Source organism: Lissotriton helveticus, chromosome 7, assembly GCF_964261635.1.
Source record: "Lissotriton helveticus chromosome 7, aLisHel1.1, whole genome shotgun sequence".
Lineage (NCBI taxonomy): Eukaryota > Metazoa > Chordata > Amphibia > Caudata > Salamandridae > Lissotriton > Lissotriton helveticus.
The window spans coordinates 465,384,129-465,405,694 of NC_136068.1; the positions used below are offsets into that span (position 1 = coordinate 465,384,129).

General features: G+C 45.5%; 1 protein-coding gene across 2 annotated transcripts in view; it reads left to right on the forward strand.

Annotated features, from left to right (window-relative positions):
* The window catches only part of INO80E (INO80 complex subunit E), a 275,519-nt gene that overhangs the window by 201,058 nt on the left and 52,895 nt on the right, over nt 1-21,566 (forward strand). The window contains exon 7 of one of the 2 annotated variants that reach the window (XM_078652431.1): nt 8,860-9,003. The exons of the other annotated variant lie outside the window; for it this stretch is intronic. Within the exon in view, the coding sequence (XP_078508557.1) occupies nt 8,860-9,003 (144 nt within the window). The remainder of the gene's footprint in view (nt 1-8,859; nt 9,004-21,566) is intronic. 2 annotated transcript variants of the gene reach the window in all.

Here is a 21,566-nt window from a genome sequence, read left to right on the forward strand (position 1 = left end):
CCTTATGGACAAGCCCTTTGACAGGACTTGCCTCTTTGGGAACAAGGCTGATTTCTCACTGGAGTGGTTCAAAGAAAGCAGGGCCACCGCAGGCTCCCTGAGCGTATCTGCCCCACTTTGCCAACTGCAACAGCCCCATCGTTCCTTTCATGTGTTTCGGCAGAGGCACCCCATACCGCCAGTCACTGTAGCTTCACCTAGGTGCCCAGCCACTTCGTAGGCAAGGCCTTGGCAGCCACGACTCCGCAGACCAGGTCAGTACACCACTTAGCCCCCCACCCTGCAGCCCCACCTGCCAAACTCCTTTAGCGTGCCCATAATGAAGCCCTGCCACATTGTTGGCAGCAGGATCCAGTGATTTTTCCTGGGTTGGCAAACCATAACCTCAGACAGGTGGGTCATGCAGATAATCCAGACAGGTTACGCCTTACTCTTCATTGCCATGTCGCCACAACTTTCAGTGTCCCTGGTACAACTGAGGACCATCTGTCCATTTTACAGCAGGAAGTGAATGTCCTTTTGGCCAAAGGGGCTATTGAGGGGGTTCCTGCGCCTAAAGTGGATTGTGGTTGTTATTCCCACTACTGTCTGGTGTCAAATAAGAACGAAGGCTTTCCGACCATTTTAGACAGGTGCCCTCTCTCCGCCTGCCTCCAGCAGAACTAATCAAAATGATCACACTGGCTCAGGACTTGTCTGCTCTTAAACAGAAAGGGGAATGGGAGTACACTGCCGCTCATCCCAACTCAGTTCACCACATTGCATTCTAGTAAATGCTGTATGCTTACTTCAAAGTTGCTGAAGTTTTCACCAAAGTTGACGCAGACAGTGCTGTTATCTCTAGACACATATTTCTGGGTTTAGCCCTTCACCAGTAGTTTTCAGAAGTAGTAAAAAGCGCAGAGAAGTCATATGGGATTTCTGAAAATGCAGCCCAAGTCTTCACAGGTCACAATACCACTCACAGGCACATAGGTGCATCCCAGGAGAGATCGTCCGCTCAAGGAAGCCTTTTAAACAACTACAGTGGTGGGAGCACACTGCTTCTCATCCCAGCACAGTTCACCCCATAACACTCTGATAAATGCAGTACACTTACTTCAAAGTCGCTGTAGTTATTCACCATATTTGGTCCGGATGGTGCTGTTATCTCTAGACACGTTTCCAGAAGTAGTAGAGAGAAAAGAAAAGTCATCTGGAAGTGCTGCCCAAGTCTTCACAGGCACAGGATCACACACAGGTGCATCCCAGGAGAGCTTGTCGGCTTGTTGGCTCAAGGGAGCCTTTTAAACAGAAAGGGGGGTGGTAGCACACTACCTCCCATCCGAGCACAGTTCATCCCATTGCATTCTGGTCTGCTGTTAACCCTGGAGACTGAATGGTGGCCTGGATTTGCAGGATGCCTATTTCCATATACCTGTCCTACAGGTCCATTCGCGCTACATACGGTTCATGGTGGAACAGGAGCATTTTCAATTTGCTGTGCTCCCCTTTGAGTCTCACGTGTGCCCCTTGGGTGTTCATTAAAGTGATGGCTTGTGTTAGCAACAAACCTTCGAAGGTCAGGGGTCCAAGTCTTCCCCTACCTCGGCAATTAGCTGTCAAACAAAGGTTTTACCCAGGTAGTCAATCATCCTCAGACCACGGCAAACCTCCTATCATCTTTGGGGTTCATTACCACAGGACCAAAGTCTCATGTGACTCCTTCTCAGATGCTCCTCTTAATGTGAGCAATCCTGGACTCTGTATGGTTTCCAACATTCCCATGTAAGGCGACACAAGGACATTCAGGCTATAATGCCAATCATTCAGCCTCGTTCCTGGAACTCAGTGAGGTTGACTCTGAGACTGCTGGAACTGATGGCCTCCTGCATGTGGTGCGTGTGCAACAAACCAGGTGGCATATGTGGACTGTGCAGTGGGACCTGAGGTCTTAGTGGGCCCAACATCAAGGGAACTTCTCCGACCATGTCCAGATTTTGTAGGATACTTCAAAGGATCTGCAGTGGTGGTTACTGGATCATGATTGGGTTGGTAGCAGACCCCTCTCCCTTTGCCAACCACAGCTGACAGTGGTGACCAATGCGTTCCTTTCTGTTTAGGGATGTCCACTTGGGTGTGGTAGAGATCAGAGGTCTCTGGTCTTCGTCAGAGTCCTGGCTCCATATCAAACTCCTGGAGCTGAAGGCCATTCTCTTGGCATTGAAGGCCTTCCATCTATCCATCAAGGGGAGGCTGGTACAGGAGCTTATGGAAACCACTACCACCATGTGGTATTGAAATAAGGCAGGATGGGGTCACGGACCCAGTGCCAGGAGGCAATGTGTCTCTGTAAATGGCTGGACCATCACAGGATTTTCCTGCTTGTGACTCCCTGGCAGGATCGTTGAATGCCAGGGTGGAGGAGCTCAGTCGCTGACGCTTAGCAAATCACGAATGGCAAATGCATTCAAAGGTGGCACATGGTCTGTTCCATGAACAGGGAGAACTTTGACTCTATCTGTTTGACTTCAATGAGAACCAGTTATGTCAGCAGTTCTAAGAGATGGAGTTACCAAAATGTATCTTGCTAGGTGTCATGTTTTGCCTACAGTGGAACTCAGTTTGGGCCATTTTATGCTGACACTACAACATGTCCACAACAGGCTCCGTAATTCTTCAAAAACTCCCCTTGTTCCATGAATGACCGTTTAATGCTGGTGCCACTGTAATTTATGGGGTGCGCCCAAAAGGGACATTGGAATTCTTGCACTATGTCCAAGGGAGATCCTTGTGCCAGGACCATTATAATGCCTAGAATAACCACTGTAATCTTCACCAGTGTCACCATCCCCTTAATCACTAAGTTTCCCTCTCAACTTCACCTCTCTCATTCTGTTGCCTTCATTTTCTTGTGTGTCACCTCCATGTTCTCAACATGTTCTCAACATCTCTTACCCAACTCTCTAACACTGTCTCACCAATCTATTTTATTGCCCCCAAACTATTATTTCTGCCCCACTTCTCTTTATTGATATTTTTTCGTGCTTGCTTTTTTCAGTCATCTCCTCCAAGTAACCCATCTCCACACTCCTTGTATCTTATCTCAATCTTCACTTCTAATCTTTTATCTGCTTACATGTCAACCGTGGTTTATTTTTCTTCTTCACCCTATTTTTGTTTTAGTCCTTATTCTTTCCTTTTTTCTTTGTCTTTTCCTTTTATAGTTTGCTTTTTGTAACTCTGGTTTTACTTTTATTGTTCAGTCTTTTTCTGCTTCCCATTTTTTTCTCATTCCTTACCTTTGTGTATTTTCTTCTTGTAGTCTCCACCCTTTCCTTTCCTGGTCCGATGTGGTAGGAATGCCGCTGGGCTGCTAATCTGTTTTTATCTTAATGAATGGGCGTTTATGATGTTTTTAAAAGCAAGACGGTAGCATTCTCTTTTTAATCGCCACATTTGCACTTACCAGGGAATCCCGCCCCGCACCCTGGTCCGTCACGGCAAGTGCCGTTTGTATGGAGGGTGAAATTGGGCTATCACGCTGTGACACACTTCCGGGGACACTGTCACTTCCGGGGGTGTAGTGGGCTAGTTCTCAGCCCTGCACACACTACTTAAACTAATGCCAGAACGGACGTGCTGTAGACGCGCGCAGCCTGTGTACCGAAGGCACGCCAAAGGCAAGCCCGCCTGCTCCCGTCTTCGCCTGTCCAGGGCCAAGGGGCACAACCCCTGTACAATTATCTAATGAATTACCAGGTATACCTTATTCACATGAGGAACTGTATAAATACATGGTTAATCTAAAATGTCCACGTCTAGACCCGCAGCAGGAGATTAAGCAGTGTGAACACTGTAAGTTATCGCTTTCAAATTCAAAAGCGAGGTCTCCAAAACCAGAATATAAACTACCTGTTAAAAAGAACTTAAAGGTCCTAAAGGCTATGCTACTCAATACAAGATCTTTAGTAAAACATAATGCCGAAATGGCAGAACTGATAGAATCACATGCAATTGATGTAGCATTCATAACTGAGACCTGGGCAGATGGAGCCTCATGAGTGGATATCTCACTGGAGCTACCAGTGGGATATTCAATTATTAGGGTAGATAGAACATGGAAGAGAGGTGGAGGGTTGGCGATTATTTTTAAAAAGAAGAACTGCTAGTAAAGGGGTCAACAGAAGGTAGCTCCCACAACAGTGAACTACATTCCTTTCAGATTGCACTTAACAACAATAAAACACTAAAAGGTTTATTGCTTTACAGACAACCTAATGTGAAAACTCCACTGCTGGATACCCTCAGCCCAATTTTAGAATCTAGTTTGGATGGTCCTGACTATACACTTCTAGGTGATTTTAATGATCACCTACAAAAACCTGCAGACAACAATACAGCCTTATTGGTCGATGCTATGACTAGTTTTTCTCTGGATCAACTAGTCAAACATGACACACACGTAGCTGGTCATACGTTGGACAGGATTTTTACATCTAATCCCAATCTTAAAATTGACACAATATTACCTGTCCTGTGGTCAGACCATAAAGCTATCCTGTTCACTATAAATACAGATCAGGGACAACCATATCATAGAAAGGAACATAGGCGGATCACCTAATCACCTACCAGGACTGGGATAACATTGATGTCTCACTGTTACAGGACATACTAGCTATGAGTATACCTGAACCAACACAAAACAGCAATGTTGCTGTGTGACAGGCTCTGTGACTGGATTAAGTCAGCAGTTGATATTGCAGCCCCTCTAAAAAGTTTCATCTCCAGAAGAAAAAATGCATCAAACCCATGGTTCACGGATTCACTAAGGGCACAAAAACAATCATGCAGAAGGGCAGAAAGGAAATGGAGAACCAATTACGACCAAGATCTGAAAAAAAAGTACGCAAAAACACTGTTGGACTATAAAAAATTGCTTATTAGGGAAAACAGCAAATATTATATTAACAAAATGAATGAGACTTAGAACTCCAGTAGGGATCTCTTCGCTACAGTAAGAAAACTGGCAAATCTTCCCACTACAATACAGATGGAAAGCAGCACTGAGTTCTGTAATACACTTGGGCAGTTCTTTGTCGACAAAGTCACCTCAGTATATGAATCCTTCAAGAGCATTAATAACAATGTCACCTCAATATACGAACCCCATATGAACACTAATAATATTAAAAAGAGAGTGTGAAACAAAATAAACAGGACCAGGATGTTCCGATGCTTAAAACGAGATTTTGCTTTAGACCTCCCTATCAGAAAAAATCAACCTGGTGATAAAGAAGATTAAATCTGGGGGACCAGAGGACCCTTGCCCACCCAAGGTGATGCACATATTCCCAGAATTATTAAGTGAACAATTAAAAAACATGTTCACAGAAATTATTCGGTCTAGTTACTTTCCAGACATATGGAAAATGGCTCCAGTGCTGCCACTCTTAAAAAAAAAAAAAAAAAAAAAAAGACACCTTGGACGGACCCAAAGCAACCCAGTAGTTATCGGCCAATATCAAGAATCCCTTTCCCAGCTAAGGTATTTGAAAAACTACTTAATAAACAACTATCAGATCTTACTGCTGCAAACAACTTCCTGGACCATTCACAATATGGGTTCAGGAAAGAGCATGGAACAGAAACTCCATTAGTATCAGCAGTAGAGGAACGCAGGATGATATTAGATGCAGGAGGGAAGGCCGCCCTGATTCTATTGGATCTCTCGGCGGCCTTCGACACTGTGAACCATGAAATATTACATGATCAACTAATAGAGCTAGGGATACATGACTCTGCACTCTTGCTAACGGACTCCTTTTTAAAAGATAGTCCCTTCTCAGTAAAACTAGGAGAGTGTACATCTGACATTTTTAAATCACCTAGTGGAGTGCTTCAGGGATGATCCCTGAGCCCCACACTTTTTAATATTTATGTTGCCTCCATAGCGGAAATCATTAGGCATTTTGGGTTTATGCCAGTGTCATACGCTGATGACACCCAAATAGTGGTGTCAGTTACAGGCAGAGTTGAAGAAACAGCTGCACGCTTCAAAGAATGCATGACGCAGGTCGGTCATTGGATGCAGTGAAACTGCCTGAAGCTAAATGGGGACAAAACTGAGGTTATGCTTTTAGGAGCTGGGGCAGATTTCTGGTCGCCCAGATGGTGGCCGGATAGTCTAGGTGACTGCCCAAAACCTGTGAACAAGGTTAGAAATTTGGAAGTCATTTTCGATAATAAACGTACTCTTAATGACCAAATAAATAACCTCTCGTCAACCATTTATATATGTTGAAAATGATCAAAAGAGTATACACATATATTCCTCAAGATTCATGTAAAACATTGGTGACGGCACTGGCCCTGGCCATATTAGATTATGGCAATGCCTTGTACTCAGGAATACAAGTCCAACACCTTTCAAAGCTCCAGCGGCTGCAGAATGCAGCAGCTAGGCTGGTGCTCAAAGTTCCTAGATCTGAGCCAGTTGGTCATAGACTGAGTAGTCTGCACTGGCTCCCCATGGGGAAAATGATCCGGTTTAAATCATTGTGTCTGGCTTATAAAGCTATACATGGGATGGGACCACAGTTTCTAAGAACCCACATGAAATGGTATGTATCGGCTAGAAATCTGAGGTCAGTTCACTTAAAAACCCTGCAAATCCCCAAAATTAAGCAGGCAAGGTGGGGAGAGAGAAGCTTTCTACATCAGACTGCCAAGGATTTGAATCTCTTACTTATCGCAATAAAAGGCAGCCCCTCTTTGATGCACTTCAGGAAAGCCTTAAAAACTTGGCTTTTTAATGGCTAGACAAAGCATGCATGGCCAGATTTTCTTTCACATCGGATACAGCGCCAATACGCCCATGGGCAATTTCCCGCTCTAGAAATATTAAATCAAATCTTTCTTGTCTTCCTCTCCTTCTGCTCAGTCTTCCTTGTTCCTCCTCCCCTTCCCTTTACTTGCCTTTCCTTGCTCCTTCCTTTCCTTTCCATGTTCTTCTTCCATCCTCCTCTAATTCATTTTACTTAACTACCTTTCATACCTCCCTCCACTTCCTTTCATTGTTTTAGTTCAAATCCTTTCCTTCCCTCTCCTCCTTTACCCATTGGTCTCTCCATCATTCCCCATTTTCTCTCCTTCCTTTATTCTTCTTTTTCTTCCTTACTTCATTCCTCTTCTCCCTTTCTCATTGTTGGCCATTCCATCCCTCCTATCCCTTTTCCTTTTCCCCCTGCCCTTCCATTCCTATCTCCCTCCCCTTCTACGCCTCTTCCTTATATTTCTTCCTCCCTCAGTTGCCATACTTTTCCTGTTATTCCTTCTCATCCTATCCTTCCTTCCTCATTGCCACCCCTCCTTTCCTTCTCACTGCCTTTCTGCATCTCAGTATCCTTCTCTATTCCTTTTGTGCTCTACTTTTCTCATGTCTTTCCTTCCTTCTTCCCTGAGAGGCCAAATAGGCCCAGCAACACACACCCTCCCAGTCTGGCTGCAGGAGGTGGTGATGCAGGGCTCGAGAAATCCACTCGCCCGGTCGCATTAGCGAGATAGAATTAATGAGGACGAGATATTTTTAGTTCCTACTCGCCCTTTCTGGCAAGTAGGAATACAAACTAACCTTTGTCCTCTTTCTTTAAAAACGGAGCAAATGTGACAAGATCACAAGATTTAAAGGCATTTTTATTGCTGACAAAGTGAATGAGCGACCTGCAGGACTAGTACCATTTTTCGGATTTATTGAGCCGTGTGGTGAGTGCACCAGTATCTGTGTTTATCATAATTTCCTTGTAGAAAGGATAGCTGTGTTTGTAGTCACTAGGTGTCCGGCACAGCTTCATTGCGGAATGTGTGCCAACCCCAGTTTTCGCGGTGGCGTCAAAGAAGGAAGAGCAGCCAAACTTGAGTGAGTGTCCAACATGATTACATTTAAGGAAGAGCATCTATATTAGTATTAGTTTCCAAAACCATTCAGAAGCGGCCATCCTTGGACCAGAATCACTTTCAGAATTTCTTTTCAGCAGAGCTCCCGGGAAGAAGGGTGACCATGTTTTTACCAGTCCGTGTCAAAAATTGCTGCAGTAAGTAAATGGAGGGACGTTTGTACTGCAGTCAGCCCATCTCGTTCTGGTAGGGAAAGAGCAGCTATTGTTGTTCTTGTGTCATACTCCAACTCGGCTTCATGGCTGAAAGGACGGCTATCTTTGTTTTGTGCATGGCTTTAGGTGAGTTTGGTTTATGTACTATTTCCCTGTTGTAGTGCTTATTGTTTCAGTGGAGGCTATATTCTGATTATGGTCTTTGGCCAGTATGTATGTTCACTTAATGGATGCATGTGTCTGGAGTAATGCCACACAAGCTGTTGATTTATTATTGCTTCAAAACGTTTTCCTTGTATTTGATTTGGGTTTACATAATAAGATGGGACCAGACGTCCTGTGCCTGCTAGTTTTACATACTTCCTGTGATTGCTGTGAGTGATGAGCGACTGACAGTCTGCTGGATTCCATTGATTCCTCAGAGCATTAGTGCGAGAGGAGTTTACATTGGTCTAATGTGCCCGGTCGGAAAGAGTGCAATGCTTCTACTGTTTTTGCCTGGGCCTCAAAAGTAGCCCAGGAGTGCAGGGTACAGTGTGGGAGTATGTGTGCGTGTAAACAAAAACGTAAATATAGCTTTACATATATACTCTCTTGAATGCTGTAGATGGCTTAACACAAAAAATGAATAGGGCAGAGGGTAGATTGACCCTTGTCTTCATTGCTTATCATATGCATGTATGCTTCATCTGTCATCTTTTTGTTGCTGTTCCCTTCCATCCCCTTTTTTGCTTTGCTTTTTTTTCTCCTTCCTCCCTCTCTCCAGATGACATCACCACCTTACGCCCAGTTCCCCACTGAGTACCTGGCTCCTGTACCTGGCCTGAGCAGTGCTGGTCTGAGCACTTCCAAAAGCGAGAAACCTCGGAAAGAGCGGAGGCCCAAAGCACCCAAAGCTAAGAAACCCAAGGTACTAAAGGAAGGCTTGGAAAAGAGTTGGAAGAGGAGGGGCCTGGGAAAGAGGCTAGACAGGAGGGGATTTCCTGGGTGAAAACTGGGAAGCTGAGGTCAGAGAGAAAGTAGGAGAGTGCTATGTAAGAGGAGTGGGGAGGAACAGAAAGGTAGAGAAAAAATCAGCATGGGTAAAAAGACACGGATGTCTTTCTTCCCCAGGTTTCTGTATTCCTACAGGTCTCTTTTGCCCAGACACATGCAAATGTGACTGGTAAAGAATTATCCTAGGGACAGAAGAGGAACAAGGTTCTCGGTTTGGCCTGAATGGGGACCTGGGGAAGACCCATGATTGTGGACTGGCAGGGCACAGCAAATGATCGGAGGATAGACATAGGCTGGAGATTGCAGTTCAGAGGATGAGGATTGAAGAGAATATTTCTCATGGGCTCACAGTTGGAGGAGGGAGGCAGGTTCAGAGCGAGGGAGAGGCGAAGATGATTTTGAAGAGAAAAAAAGATGTGAAGCAAATAAGACAGCTGTAGAGGGTATGAGGAATGCAGTCTTCACAAGAGGTAGAGATTAGGAGGCCAGGGGAGGCTTAGAAGTGACTTGTCACATGCAAAGACCTTAGATTAAAAGAAAGGAGGAACAGTTGGTTTAGGAGAACGAGTGAGGAAGAGCCCCTGGGAACTGTGGCTTTGGGAGGGATTCGAGTAGTTCAAATTGGTCAGTGGTGTGTCTGAAGAGAGTAGTCCAAGAAATGGGCAAAAAGAAGGTTGTAAACAGAGCAGGAGACCTAGTGAGTTCTTTCTGCCTTTAGAACTCCACAGATTCATGTTCTTCAATCCCAGGCATTAAGATGCTAGACGTTTGTATGTAAATGTATTACTTATTGCCCATTCCGTTCAAAGCTTTGTTATGGAAAGAAGAAGCTGGAAAACAGATCTACATTTGTAATGGATCACTTCTTCTATGGGCCACAGTACACAGTCTAAGGAAGAAAACAAAGGTCAATTCCATTTTGCTGCTTATGTAATATGGAATGGAGCAAATATATTTTGCCCCAGTCCATATTACAGAAAAGGGTTTTGCACCAGGGGATGGGAGAAATATATTGGGAAACCGCTGGGAAACGTGTATAACTCGTTCTGTTTTGGTTCTAAAGTTTTAACTTTTGTGATGGAGATTTTAAGAAAGAACTCCTATCTAGGAATAACTTTGAAAGACAAGAATTTTTTTTAGCGCAAACTGAAGAGGCATTATTTGTGTTTCGAGCATTGTCCTGTCTTCTGCCTTGGAAAACTCTTTAAAAAAAAAAAAAAAAGTTCTTCGTTTGTTATTAAATAAACTGCGCAAAAATGGCTTTACATCATTTTGCTTAATATTTCCCTCTCCATTACATGCTGTTTATGCCATTCCCCAGTACAAGTTGTGTTGCAAACTTTCTAGAATATGCACTAAAGTATTTCAAGTCTTTTTACTAACCTATATAAAGATGGACTATAATGTTTGTGAGGTCTATTTTTAAAAGTTGCTTTTACTCATCGTTTATTTTTTAAATGTCCACATTGTAATACTTTTGCAACAGCTTCTTGTCAATGTTATGTCAAAAGTAGGCCTTTTTTCGAAGTTGGGCCGATTGAAGACTGGACTCAAATCCAGCAGATGATGCTTTTTTGCATCAAGCTACTTTGTCGTCATTTTTGTGAAATGCAAGACGAACCATGTGGTTTAGGCTTGTTCAGGAATCAGAGATGTGTGTCACCATCATTAATATTGCCATGGGGCTGAGCTGTGACAAGTACTTATGCTATTTTCTTGGTGCACACTGTGTTGACCTTTTTATGCTACCTAGATGGTTCTTCGCACCGGAATGTGCCTCAGATGCTGCGCCGGTGCTGAGAGCTATGCCTTCTGATGTTTTCATTATCCTGTGCTGCTGTCCCAAGTCTCACTGTCACTACTACACACAACAGCTGCCGACCAGCGTGCAGCAGCGAGTGCACTCCTGCTGCCTTATTCAAACTTGCTTGTAAAGTAGCAAAATGCCACCACATTACATGTCTAACAATCCAAACATCCAGCGACTGAACTGTGTGTTGGTTTAAAAGTTAATTGGGTAAAAAAGACTGCTCTGTCCAGTGGGCGGAACAAAATCGGAATCACACTCAAAGTGACCAGTATTTCAAGGAGGATAATCCAAAATCCCTTTGTGTTATTACTATTATGATGCAAATATTGTTCTTCTTTAGAAAAGCCTGGAAGAATGTCAGTCATGACAGCTGTAGCTGCGGGTAAGCAGTAATGCAGCAACAAAGCAATACTTAAACACTGTGCTCTTAAAGCCACTCAGTCAGTCAATAGTACTTTATTCGATAAAAAATATAATCAAAAAAGTAAAACGTACATATATGTAAAAAGCTGAGAAGTTTAAATGTCCAAAACCTAAAAAGACTAACAATTTTTAAAAGGCATCGTCTTAAGACATTGCAAGACCGGTTTTAAAAAGGAGCTTACAGCGAAACAAATATCATGTCCCTTAATAGCTGACTCTTTTTGATGTAGGAATTGAAAAACATTTTGAGTAAATATAGTACACTTTGCAGAAAAATACGAAATGTAAAAGTGTCTGGTCAGAGACCCCATCACATGGCCAAATACATATTTCGGAGGCACAATACAATGTTGCATAGTAGTGGGAACAATTATCGCTCCTTGTATGGATGCAACAAAGTAATTTGTTGGAAAATTGTCAGATGGGAGAGCAACCAGGTATAGTGGAGGTGCTGTAATGGTTGAAGCACCCTACTACAAGAGGTGCTGAAACTCACTGACAGAAAATCAGTGTGTGAAACATAAGCCATACATACATAAGACCAACGCACTCTCCGGCGTATTAGAATGGAGAACTTGATGTTCAAGCAATGGGGACTTATTAACAAACACAATTTCTATTTATTTTGATACATATGAAAGAATGTGATTAACAAATACATGTAGTTATGACACATGGTTAGTGAGCTTGTAATCTTCAGAAGAAGCACAGCCAACACGTGTTTCGTCACCTCGTGATATTTTCAAGGCTGCAGAATATTTACAAAAGAATGGGTAGACAAAACATAATAAATGAATGTCATACACAGACACAATAAATAGGTATAAAGACAAATATAAAGTTGGCCCAAGATTTTGTGAATAGGAAACCATGTTAGGTGCTGGAACAACAAGGATTTTCTAGATACATGAAAAAGAGAAATGTCCAGTATATGATAAAGAACAGTTCTGTGAGAAGTTTAAAGACTTCAAAGGTGAATCAGACACCAAGGTGTTGTGTACTGTGATACATAAAACAACTAGTCAGGGACCTTCGCCTGACACGTGAAAAAACAATGAGTGATAAAAGGAATTGGGGTGGTGTGGCCCCATACAGAAGAGTCTAGTAACATAAGTGGAAGTAAGCTCACGGTTTAAATCAATAACCCACCTTGAGAAAAAAGAGTAAAGTATAAAAATAAATAAGAAACTGTGTGTTGGTGAGTCCCTATTGCTTGGACATTACATTTTCTGTCGTAAAACGCTAGAGAGTATGTTGCTCTTATGTATGGCTCACATATTTCGGAGGGATCATACTGAGTCAGTGGTAAAGAGATTTGGGAGTGAATAATACCAGCCTAAAAAGAAGTGAGAAATGTGCTATCCCAACACCCAGTCACCTTCAATAAATAGGTTTCAGATCTCAGGAATGTCTGCAACATAATATAAGATCTAACGGAGGGTTTGAGTAGTTTCACATCTTCCCTTGCCGAATGGATCTTCTTCAAGAACAGCGTCCTTAAATTATATGTATCCTGTTTACGAATATTAATGGGGTCTGTGAACAGATCATCTCTCCTCAGGAGCTCTAAAACACTCCTATTGTATGAGAGCCAGGGCGTTTTTTGCCCCCCTTGCAGTCTAAATAGTTTTTGATGACAGACTGGTTGAGGGTGGCAACATGGTTGGACCAAGTTGAGAGCCAGAGTGATATTGGAGCTAGTTTGATGGAATATTCGGCGCACCAAAGACCGCACTCCTCATAGCATGAACAAGTGAAATAAGAGGGAGTAAGCCCCATAAATTGACGCAAACATTGATTCTCTGTAAGTTGAATGGTACATGTATTTCAGTATCCCTAAATTCCTGCTCCATGCAAAGTAACCGGGAGGACACATTGTTATAGATTTCTGTCAAAGAAGCAAAGGCCTTGCTGCCTATTGTGGAGGATAAAGAAAACAAGACACCCACTAACTGACGTAGTTTCTGGCTCCCAATAGACACCTTTTGACTCCATTATTTGGAGTGGACAAATGTAACCCCCAAGTGTGGGAACTGAGAAACCTTAGACAGGTTACTATCATTAATTGTTAGAACCCTTATAGTTTGTCTACGACATCTGCAGACCATTATTTTCAACTTATTAAAATTGGTATGCAAATCTAATTCTGACATAGAATTCACAAAATTACTGACCAAACGTTTAAGGCTATTCAGAGTGTGGTCCATTAAGACCACGTCATCTGCATACAATAAGGTTGATACAGGTGAAGACTTAATTCGGGGCACGCCCAGCTCCTCTTCTCCAAAAGCGTAAGCAGATCCTTAATGTAAAGAAGTCAAATCGGTGCTAGGTCGTAACCCTGACTCACTCCACGTTCCAACTTGATACAGGAGGAGAGCTCACCAATCTGGATAAAACGCAACCTGCCTCCAGGTCACTCTGTAAGTCAGCCAGGACACATAATGGAGACACGTCCAAATGCTATTCAAGAAGAATTTGCCAAAGTTTCAACCGATTGACCCTGTCAAATGCCCCTGATTCATCCATCAAAGCCAGGTACACAGGGCATGGCTGAGCTGTAACATATTCACCATCTAATGAATAAATTCTTACCTTAATTGGGCTAGGTTCACCTGCTTGAAGTCATTGATCCTACAACCATTGTACCATCATTTGATGCTGCTCTTCTTTACCGCATAGTGTGCCCCCTTCATAGCCCTCTATATACCTGTTTATTGTATTACTCTCCTTGAGTCATTGTCTTGTAATTATGCGATTATTCTTTTTTTGTTTTATGCTTACTTGATGTCGTTATTGCATTTCTGTCCTTCCTTCCATTGTTTTGTAAAGCGCTCTGATATCCTTTGGGATCTTGTTCGCGCTATATAAAACTTTATTTTAAAAAAAAAGAGTAGGTCAATAGCAGTGCAGGTTGATAGCAGACTAGTGTATCCTGCTCAGTGGTGTAAATAGTTGTCATTAGTAGTGGAAGGTCATCAGCCAATAAATGTTGATAATGTGCAATCAGTAGTCCAGTTTTCACACCATGCCTGTAGTAGGCCAGTTGTTTGATGGCAAGTGATCAGTATTCCAATTACTAGGCTTGCTTTGAGGTTGGGCAGAGGGAGCAGGTCTATGTTGATGATAGATCTGCAGTAGGTTTCTATTGACGATAGGCTAGCTTTATGCCAGTGTTGGCAGTAGGCCCAGTGGTCACAGTAGGTCAACATTAAGTCTTTGTCTGTGGTAGGACAATGTTGATTGTAGGCCTACAGAAAGCTAATCTTAAAGCCAATCTAATGTTGATGACATTTCAGCAGTAGGCCAATGCTTTTTGGCGTTGTTGTAAATAGTAAGCCATTGTTGACAGTAAGTCAACACTGGATCAACAGACATCGGTCAAAGTTGACGGTAGGCTAAGTGTAGTGCAGCATTGAATGATGACCTAAAGTAAGCAATTTTGCAGATTGAATCTTTTCTAGATTTACATGTTCAGGAGTATCCCTCCATTTAAGGATTGTGCAACAATAGAGCAAGTCTTTATAACTCACAATGATGAGGAGCCCAAAACAGCAATGACACACAGCATTACAATTTATCTGTAGATTGCATTTGTTGCCATCAGTTTTGGAAGGCTATGTTCAATGGGACTGAAAGATAGAAGAATCTTTGGGCTAATTACAATTGTTAAACATTCCTCAGAGCCTGAACATAGAAGAGGATGTAGATGTCACTGGGTGTTAAATTCATAACCATTGAAGTTTCAGCAATATTTGTTAGAGAGCAAGATGTTTTCTGCAAAATGGACATCTGAATTTTTGGTAGTTAGCAATATTCACAGGTTACTAGAATTACATCAGAACTGTACATTGTATTCATTTGGGTCAAACTAGTGATATGTTTTAAATTTATGCCTGAGGTGTTAGAAAACATTGGGTCTCAGAGAACTATATTAGTTCGAGGCATGTGGGCTGCTGAATTCATATCTATAGCATAGATCGCCGCCTAGTGTTGGGGCCGGATCATTGCACATTGTTGTCCTGGAAGAGTCTTCGAAGTATCACGAGATAGGTGGCTCCTCCCCTGGACTACAGTGCGCATGGGCATCGACTCCATCTTTAGATTGTTTTTTTCCGCCATTGGGTTAGGATGTGATTTCGTTCACTCCTGTTCGGAATCGATATAAAACTTTTTCGAGGCCAAAAGGCCTTCTTCGAACCGTCGGTATTGTTTGCGTTCGGTGCCCGACTTGTTCCAACTCATCGAGTCGGATATCCGGGGGGTCGTGTGACTCTTCGGGGATCGAGGCCCAGTCGACGCAGCAAGGCTTTCAGCGGCATGGAACGGAGTCCGTTCAAGCACTGCCCCGTGTGTGGATCCAAGTACCCACACATCGATGTCCACCCAGTCTGCAACAAATGCCTGTCGCCGGACCACGACAAGGCCAACTGTATAGCCTGTTCCAGGTTTCGTTCAAAGAAAACGATCAAGCTTCGGCGCGCAGCGTGACTCGAGGCCCGGCGATCGGCTCCAGCACCGGTGGACATCTTCGACGACGTAGAAGCGGACGAGCAAGAGGTTCAACTGCAAATTTCACCTCCATCGGTGGTCGTCGAGTCCGACTACGAAGCGGACGCCGAAGGCCAAGACGTAGAGGAAGTCGTCGACGAGGTAGGGGACGACGACGAGGCCTATGGGGCCATGGAAGATAGCTCGGAGGAAGAGCTATACCCCGTTCGTACTCTTACAAAGGCTCAGGTCGAGGGATCGCCACATGGCCTTACCCAAGACCTTACACCAAGATCCACGGCCCCGCCTTCCGGCCCGGCTACGGACACTTCAGCGGAGCCGCCATTGTCTAAATCGAAACCGAAACTGAAACCAGCGGTGTCGACAAAGACAAAGATGGTCGAGACGCCATCGAAACCGAAAACATCTGCTCCCCCATCGACGCCGTCATCTTCAGAGGCCTCAAAGCCAATAAAAGCTATCGACCCAGCCAAGGTGCCAAAAGTGGTCAAGGAGCCAAGCTCAAAGAAGGCCGTCGTCTCGGTGTCGAGCAAGGCGGTCGAGCCGAAATCCAAGAAGGCTGTCGAGACTGCATCGGACAAGGCCGGCGAGCCGAAAGCCAGAAGGCCTGTCGAGGAAAAGTCGGCCAAGGGCGCAGAGCCGAAGTCTGGGATCCCGACGCCAAAAGTCAAGGCTGCCGATCCGAAGCCGTCGGCGTCGATGTCTGCGGCCGTGGACAAGGATCGTGGCGCACCGGTGAAGGATGCTCCCGCTCCTCGATCAGAGAAACAAAAGGCATTGACGCTCGGGTCTTCCCCTGGGGGCGGACCGAGGTCATCGGTCGGGTCGACGAAACCATCCGCTTCCTTTACGAAGCAGGTCTCGGACTCCCTCAAGCGACTTAAGGACAAGGCTTCTGCGTCGGAACCGGAGACACCTTCCGCCCCGAAGCCAGCTGTCCCGACGCAAAAAACTTCTACGCCGATCCTCTTCACGTTACCGCCTAAGGTGGCGCCGAAGGCCTTTGCACCACGGTCGGTGCCCAAAGACTCGGTAGTGTCGAAGACAACTCTCCCGGCTGGGAGTTTGAAGCATCGACCACCCTCTTTAGAGGAGCAGTCGGAGCATTTCATCGATGCCGACACCGGAAAGCTTACGCTTTACAAGAGGAAGATTACAGCATCGCAGCCTTTGGAGTCATTCACAATTCCTCTAAAGCGCAAAAAGCCTGCACCAGAAACACCGGTCTTGGTTGAGCCAATAGTTCCACAGACTCTAAGAGGTGCAACACCCTCACCCACTTATTCTGATAGAGAGGATGAAGGGGAGCAGGATGAGGAGTACAATTTTCCTGCCAACACGGAGCCTGATGAGCAACAGGACTCGTGGGTGGAAGCAGGTGATCAGGGGGATCAGCATGCAGTCCTTGACCCTCAGGTGTACAACGTCAAGACATCTCCCACTGAGGATTCTGCGGCATTTCATGCTTTGATTGAGAGGGCAGCTAAAAACCATGATGTTGAAATGCTTGCTGACCCTGTAGAGGCTGACTTCCTTTTTGACACCTTCTCCACTGCAGAAAAAACTGTCAAGACTCTTCCCATGCTAAAAGGGGTCCTTAGGCATGCTGCGGACATATTTAAAGAACCCACAAGGTCAAGGGTTGTTAACCCTAGAATTGAGAAGAAATACAGACCGGCGCCTGGCGATCCAACCTACATAAAGGGCCAGTTGCCATTGGACTCTTTGGTGGTCTCTAATGCCCGCAAACGGGCGAACTCACAAACCACGGGTGAAGCTCCTCCCCCAGACAAAGAGTCAAAAGTGCTGGAGGCATCAGGGAAGAGAGTAGCAGCTCAGGCGGCCAACATCTGGCGTATCTCAAACACGCAGGCGCTATTGGCCAGATACGACAGGGCACACTATGACACCCTAGAGACCCTGTTGCAACACCTACCAGATCAGTTTAAGGAGGGAGCTGAGATGCTTGTCCAAGAGGGAAAGCTCATTTCCAACGCTGCTATAAAGTGTGCACTAGACGTTGCGGACACAGCAGCAAGGGCAATCAACACTAGCGTGATGTTGAGGCGTCAGGCATGGCTCCGAATATCCGGGTTCAAGCCAGAGATACAGACTACCATCCTCAACCAGTCGGTGAACCCAGACACGTTATTTGGTCCAGAGGTGGATACCACCCTGGAAAAAATTAAGAAAGATACTGAGACTGCCAAGTCCATGGGGGCTCTCCAGTCCCAACAGTTTCGAGGGAACACTTTTCGTCGCTCAGGCAATCGAGGTGTTAACAGAGGCCAGATGTCACAGCAGACACAGTTCAATAAAGGTGGGGCGCAATCCTCGTACACCAAGCAGAGTAGAGGAGGATACCGGGTAAACAGCTCCAAGGGCAGAGGCAGAGGCAACAACAGTTCCCGTTCCTCTGCCACCAACAAACAGTGACTCCCTGTCACTGCCCCCCGACCATCCAACACCTGTCGGGGGGAGACTCCAGCAGTTCCTGCCGGTCTGGAAGTCCATCACCACAGACAGGTGGGTCAGGAAACTTATCCAGTTCGGCTATTGTTTGGAGCTAACATCCACTCCACCCAACATACCCCCAAAACACCGTCCTATGTCAGCAGAGCATTTGCACTTATTGCAGCAGGAGGTTCTTGCGATGCTGCAAAAAGGCGCAATAGAGCTCGTGCCAGTGGAGGAAGAAGGCACAGGGGTGTATTCCCTGTACTTCTTAATCCCAAAGAAGGACGGGTCACTCAGACCTATTCTGGACCTACGGCACCTGAACCAGTACATTCTCTCAGAACACTTCCACATGCTAACACTACAGCAGGTTCTTCCATTGCTAAACCAGGGAGACTTCCTCGCAACCTTAGACCTCAAGGATGCTTACTTTCACATTCCACTCCATCCTTCCCACAGGAAATACCTCAGGTTCACCATCCAAAACAGGCATTACCAATTCAAGGTCCTTCCTTTCGGAGTAACCACAGCCCCCAGAGTGTTCACGAAATGTCTGGCGACAGTGGCGGCGCACCTCAGGAGACAGAACGTCCATGTCTACCCTTATCTTGTCGACTGGCTAGTTCAAGCAAAGTCAGCCCAGCAGTGCGCAGCCGACATGTCCCACACCATTCACCTTCTTCACAGTCTGGGGTTTTCACTAAACTATCCGAAGTCGCACCTTCAGCCAGCCCATGTGCGGCAGTATCTGGCGCGACGATAGTCACCCTGGCGGCCACGGCTCAGCCAAATGCAGTGAGGATAGGCAACATCCGGTCGCTAATCCAAAAGTTCAGACCACAACACTCACTTCCTGCGAGAGTGTTCATGCAATTGATAGGCATGATGGCCTCCTGCATCTTCATAGTCCCGCACGCACGGTTGCATATGCGTCCGCTCCAGGAATGCTTGGCACATCAGTGGACTCAGGCTCAGGGACAATTGAAAGACCTAGTGTTGGTGACCGGTCGGGCATACAGCTCTCTGCATTGGTGGACTCCACACAACCTTTGCAAGGGCCGACCGTTCCAAGAGCCTTTGCCACAGATTATCCTGACGACGGGCGCATCTCTCCAGGGGTGGGGAGCTCATGTGCTCCACTACACGGTGCAGGGAATATGGACAACGCAGCAAAAGAAGATGCACATCAACTACCTAGAACTGATGGCAATCTTCATGGCACTCAAGTCCTTCAAAGTACATCTGTGCAACAAAGTTGTGTTGATACGGACGGACAACATGACGGCCATGTACTACATTCAAAAGCAGGGAGGTACACACTCTCCACAGTTGTCTCATCTGGCTCAGAGCATGTGGAAGTGGGCCATTCAGAGGAACATCTTCCTCATGGCGGAACACCTCCCGGGGAAGGACAATCAGATGGCGGATCTGCTCAGCAGGTACCAGATGCACGAGTGGGAGTTACATCCCTCAGTACTCCGCCCGTACTTCCAGCAGTGGGGTCATCCAGAGATAGACCTGTTTGCCACAAAGGAAAACGCAAAATGCCAAAGCTTTGCCGCCAGGTTCCCTCACCCACTGTCGCAAGGCAATGCGATATGGATGAACTGGTCAGGCAGATTTGCGTACGCTTTTCCCCCAGCGCCTCTCATTCCGCTGGTGGCAAGAAAGCTCAAGCAACACTCGATGACGCTCATCCTGGTTGCTCCAACGTGGGCACGCCAACCATGGTACACCACGTTTCTAGAACTCTCCGTGGTGCCGCATCAAAGGCTGCGCCTCACACCCAGGCTCTTGACGCAGAACCATGGCGACATTCAGCATCCAGATCCGCAACAGCTAAATCTGGCGATCTGGCTCCTGAGGTCTTAGAGTTTGGCTACCTTAATCTGCTTCCTGAATGCATGGACATCATCCGGGAGGCAAGAAAGCCCACTACCCGAGCTTGCTATGCAGCAAAATGGAAGCGGTTTGTCATTTACTGTACAGAACACAATATCAACCCGCTAGATGCATCCATTCCTAATATCATCTACTATTTGTTACATCTTTACAAGTGCAATCTGGCATATGCTTCCATTCGGATACACTTATCCTCCATAGCGGCTTATCTTCAGAACAGGCAGCATCTCTCTGTCTTCATGGTGCCTGCCATTAAAGCATTCCTAGAAGGGCTGAAGCGGGTCATCCCTCTTAGGACCCCACCTGCTCCTGTGTGGAACCTGTGGTCCTCACCAGATTGATGGGTCCCCCGTTTGAGCCTCTACATTCATGTGAGATTCAGTTCTTGACATGGAAAGTGGCTTTTCTCATTGCCATCACGTCTCTACGATGCGTTAGTGAGCTACAGGCGCACACAGTACAAGAGCCATTTATACAAATTCATTCTAACAGGGTGGTGCTGCGCACTAACCCTAAGTTTCTTCCTAAGGTGGTGTCGCAGTTTCATGTTAATCAAACCATCGAACTGCCCGCATTCTTTCCAAACCCTGAAACAGTAGCAGAAAGAATGCTCCACACGCTTGATGTCAAGAGGGCGTTAATGTACTACATTGACAGAACGAAAGATTTTAGAAAGACACAACAGCTCTTTGTTGCCTTCTCAGCCCAGCACAAAGGCAACCCCATTTCCAAAGCAGGAATAGCCAGGTGGATCGTTAAGTGTATTCAGATTTGCTATCACAAAGCTAAGCGCACTTTAACGGTCCCCCCTAGGGCCCACTCCACACGCAAGTTGGGGGCCTCCATGGCGTTCCTAGGTAATATTCCTTTGGAAGACATTTGTAGAGCAGCCACATGGTCTACACCACATACGTTTACTAAACACTACTGTGTGGATGTGCACTCCAAGCAGCAGGCAGCTGTAGGACAGGCTGTTCTTAAAACACTTTTTCAGACTTCTGCAACTGGCACGGGCGGCCGCCGTTAATGGAGGGACTGCTATGTATTCTATGCTATAGATATGAATTCAGCAGCCCACATGCCTCGAACTGAATATGCTACTTACCAGTATGCATCTGTTCTTGGCATGTAGGGCTGCTGACATTCATATCGCCCGCCCTCCTCCCCGGCGCCCGTAGCGGTTGCAGACATTTTCTTACATTTACTCTTAGACATGGCCATCGCTTACACTATTACACTCCATCTTTGCCACAATGGCTAAAAACAATCTAAGGATGGAGTCGATGCCCATGCGCACTGTAGTCCAGGGGAGGAGCCACCTATCTCGTGATACTTCGAAGACTCTTCCAGGACAACAATGTGCAATCATCCGG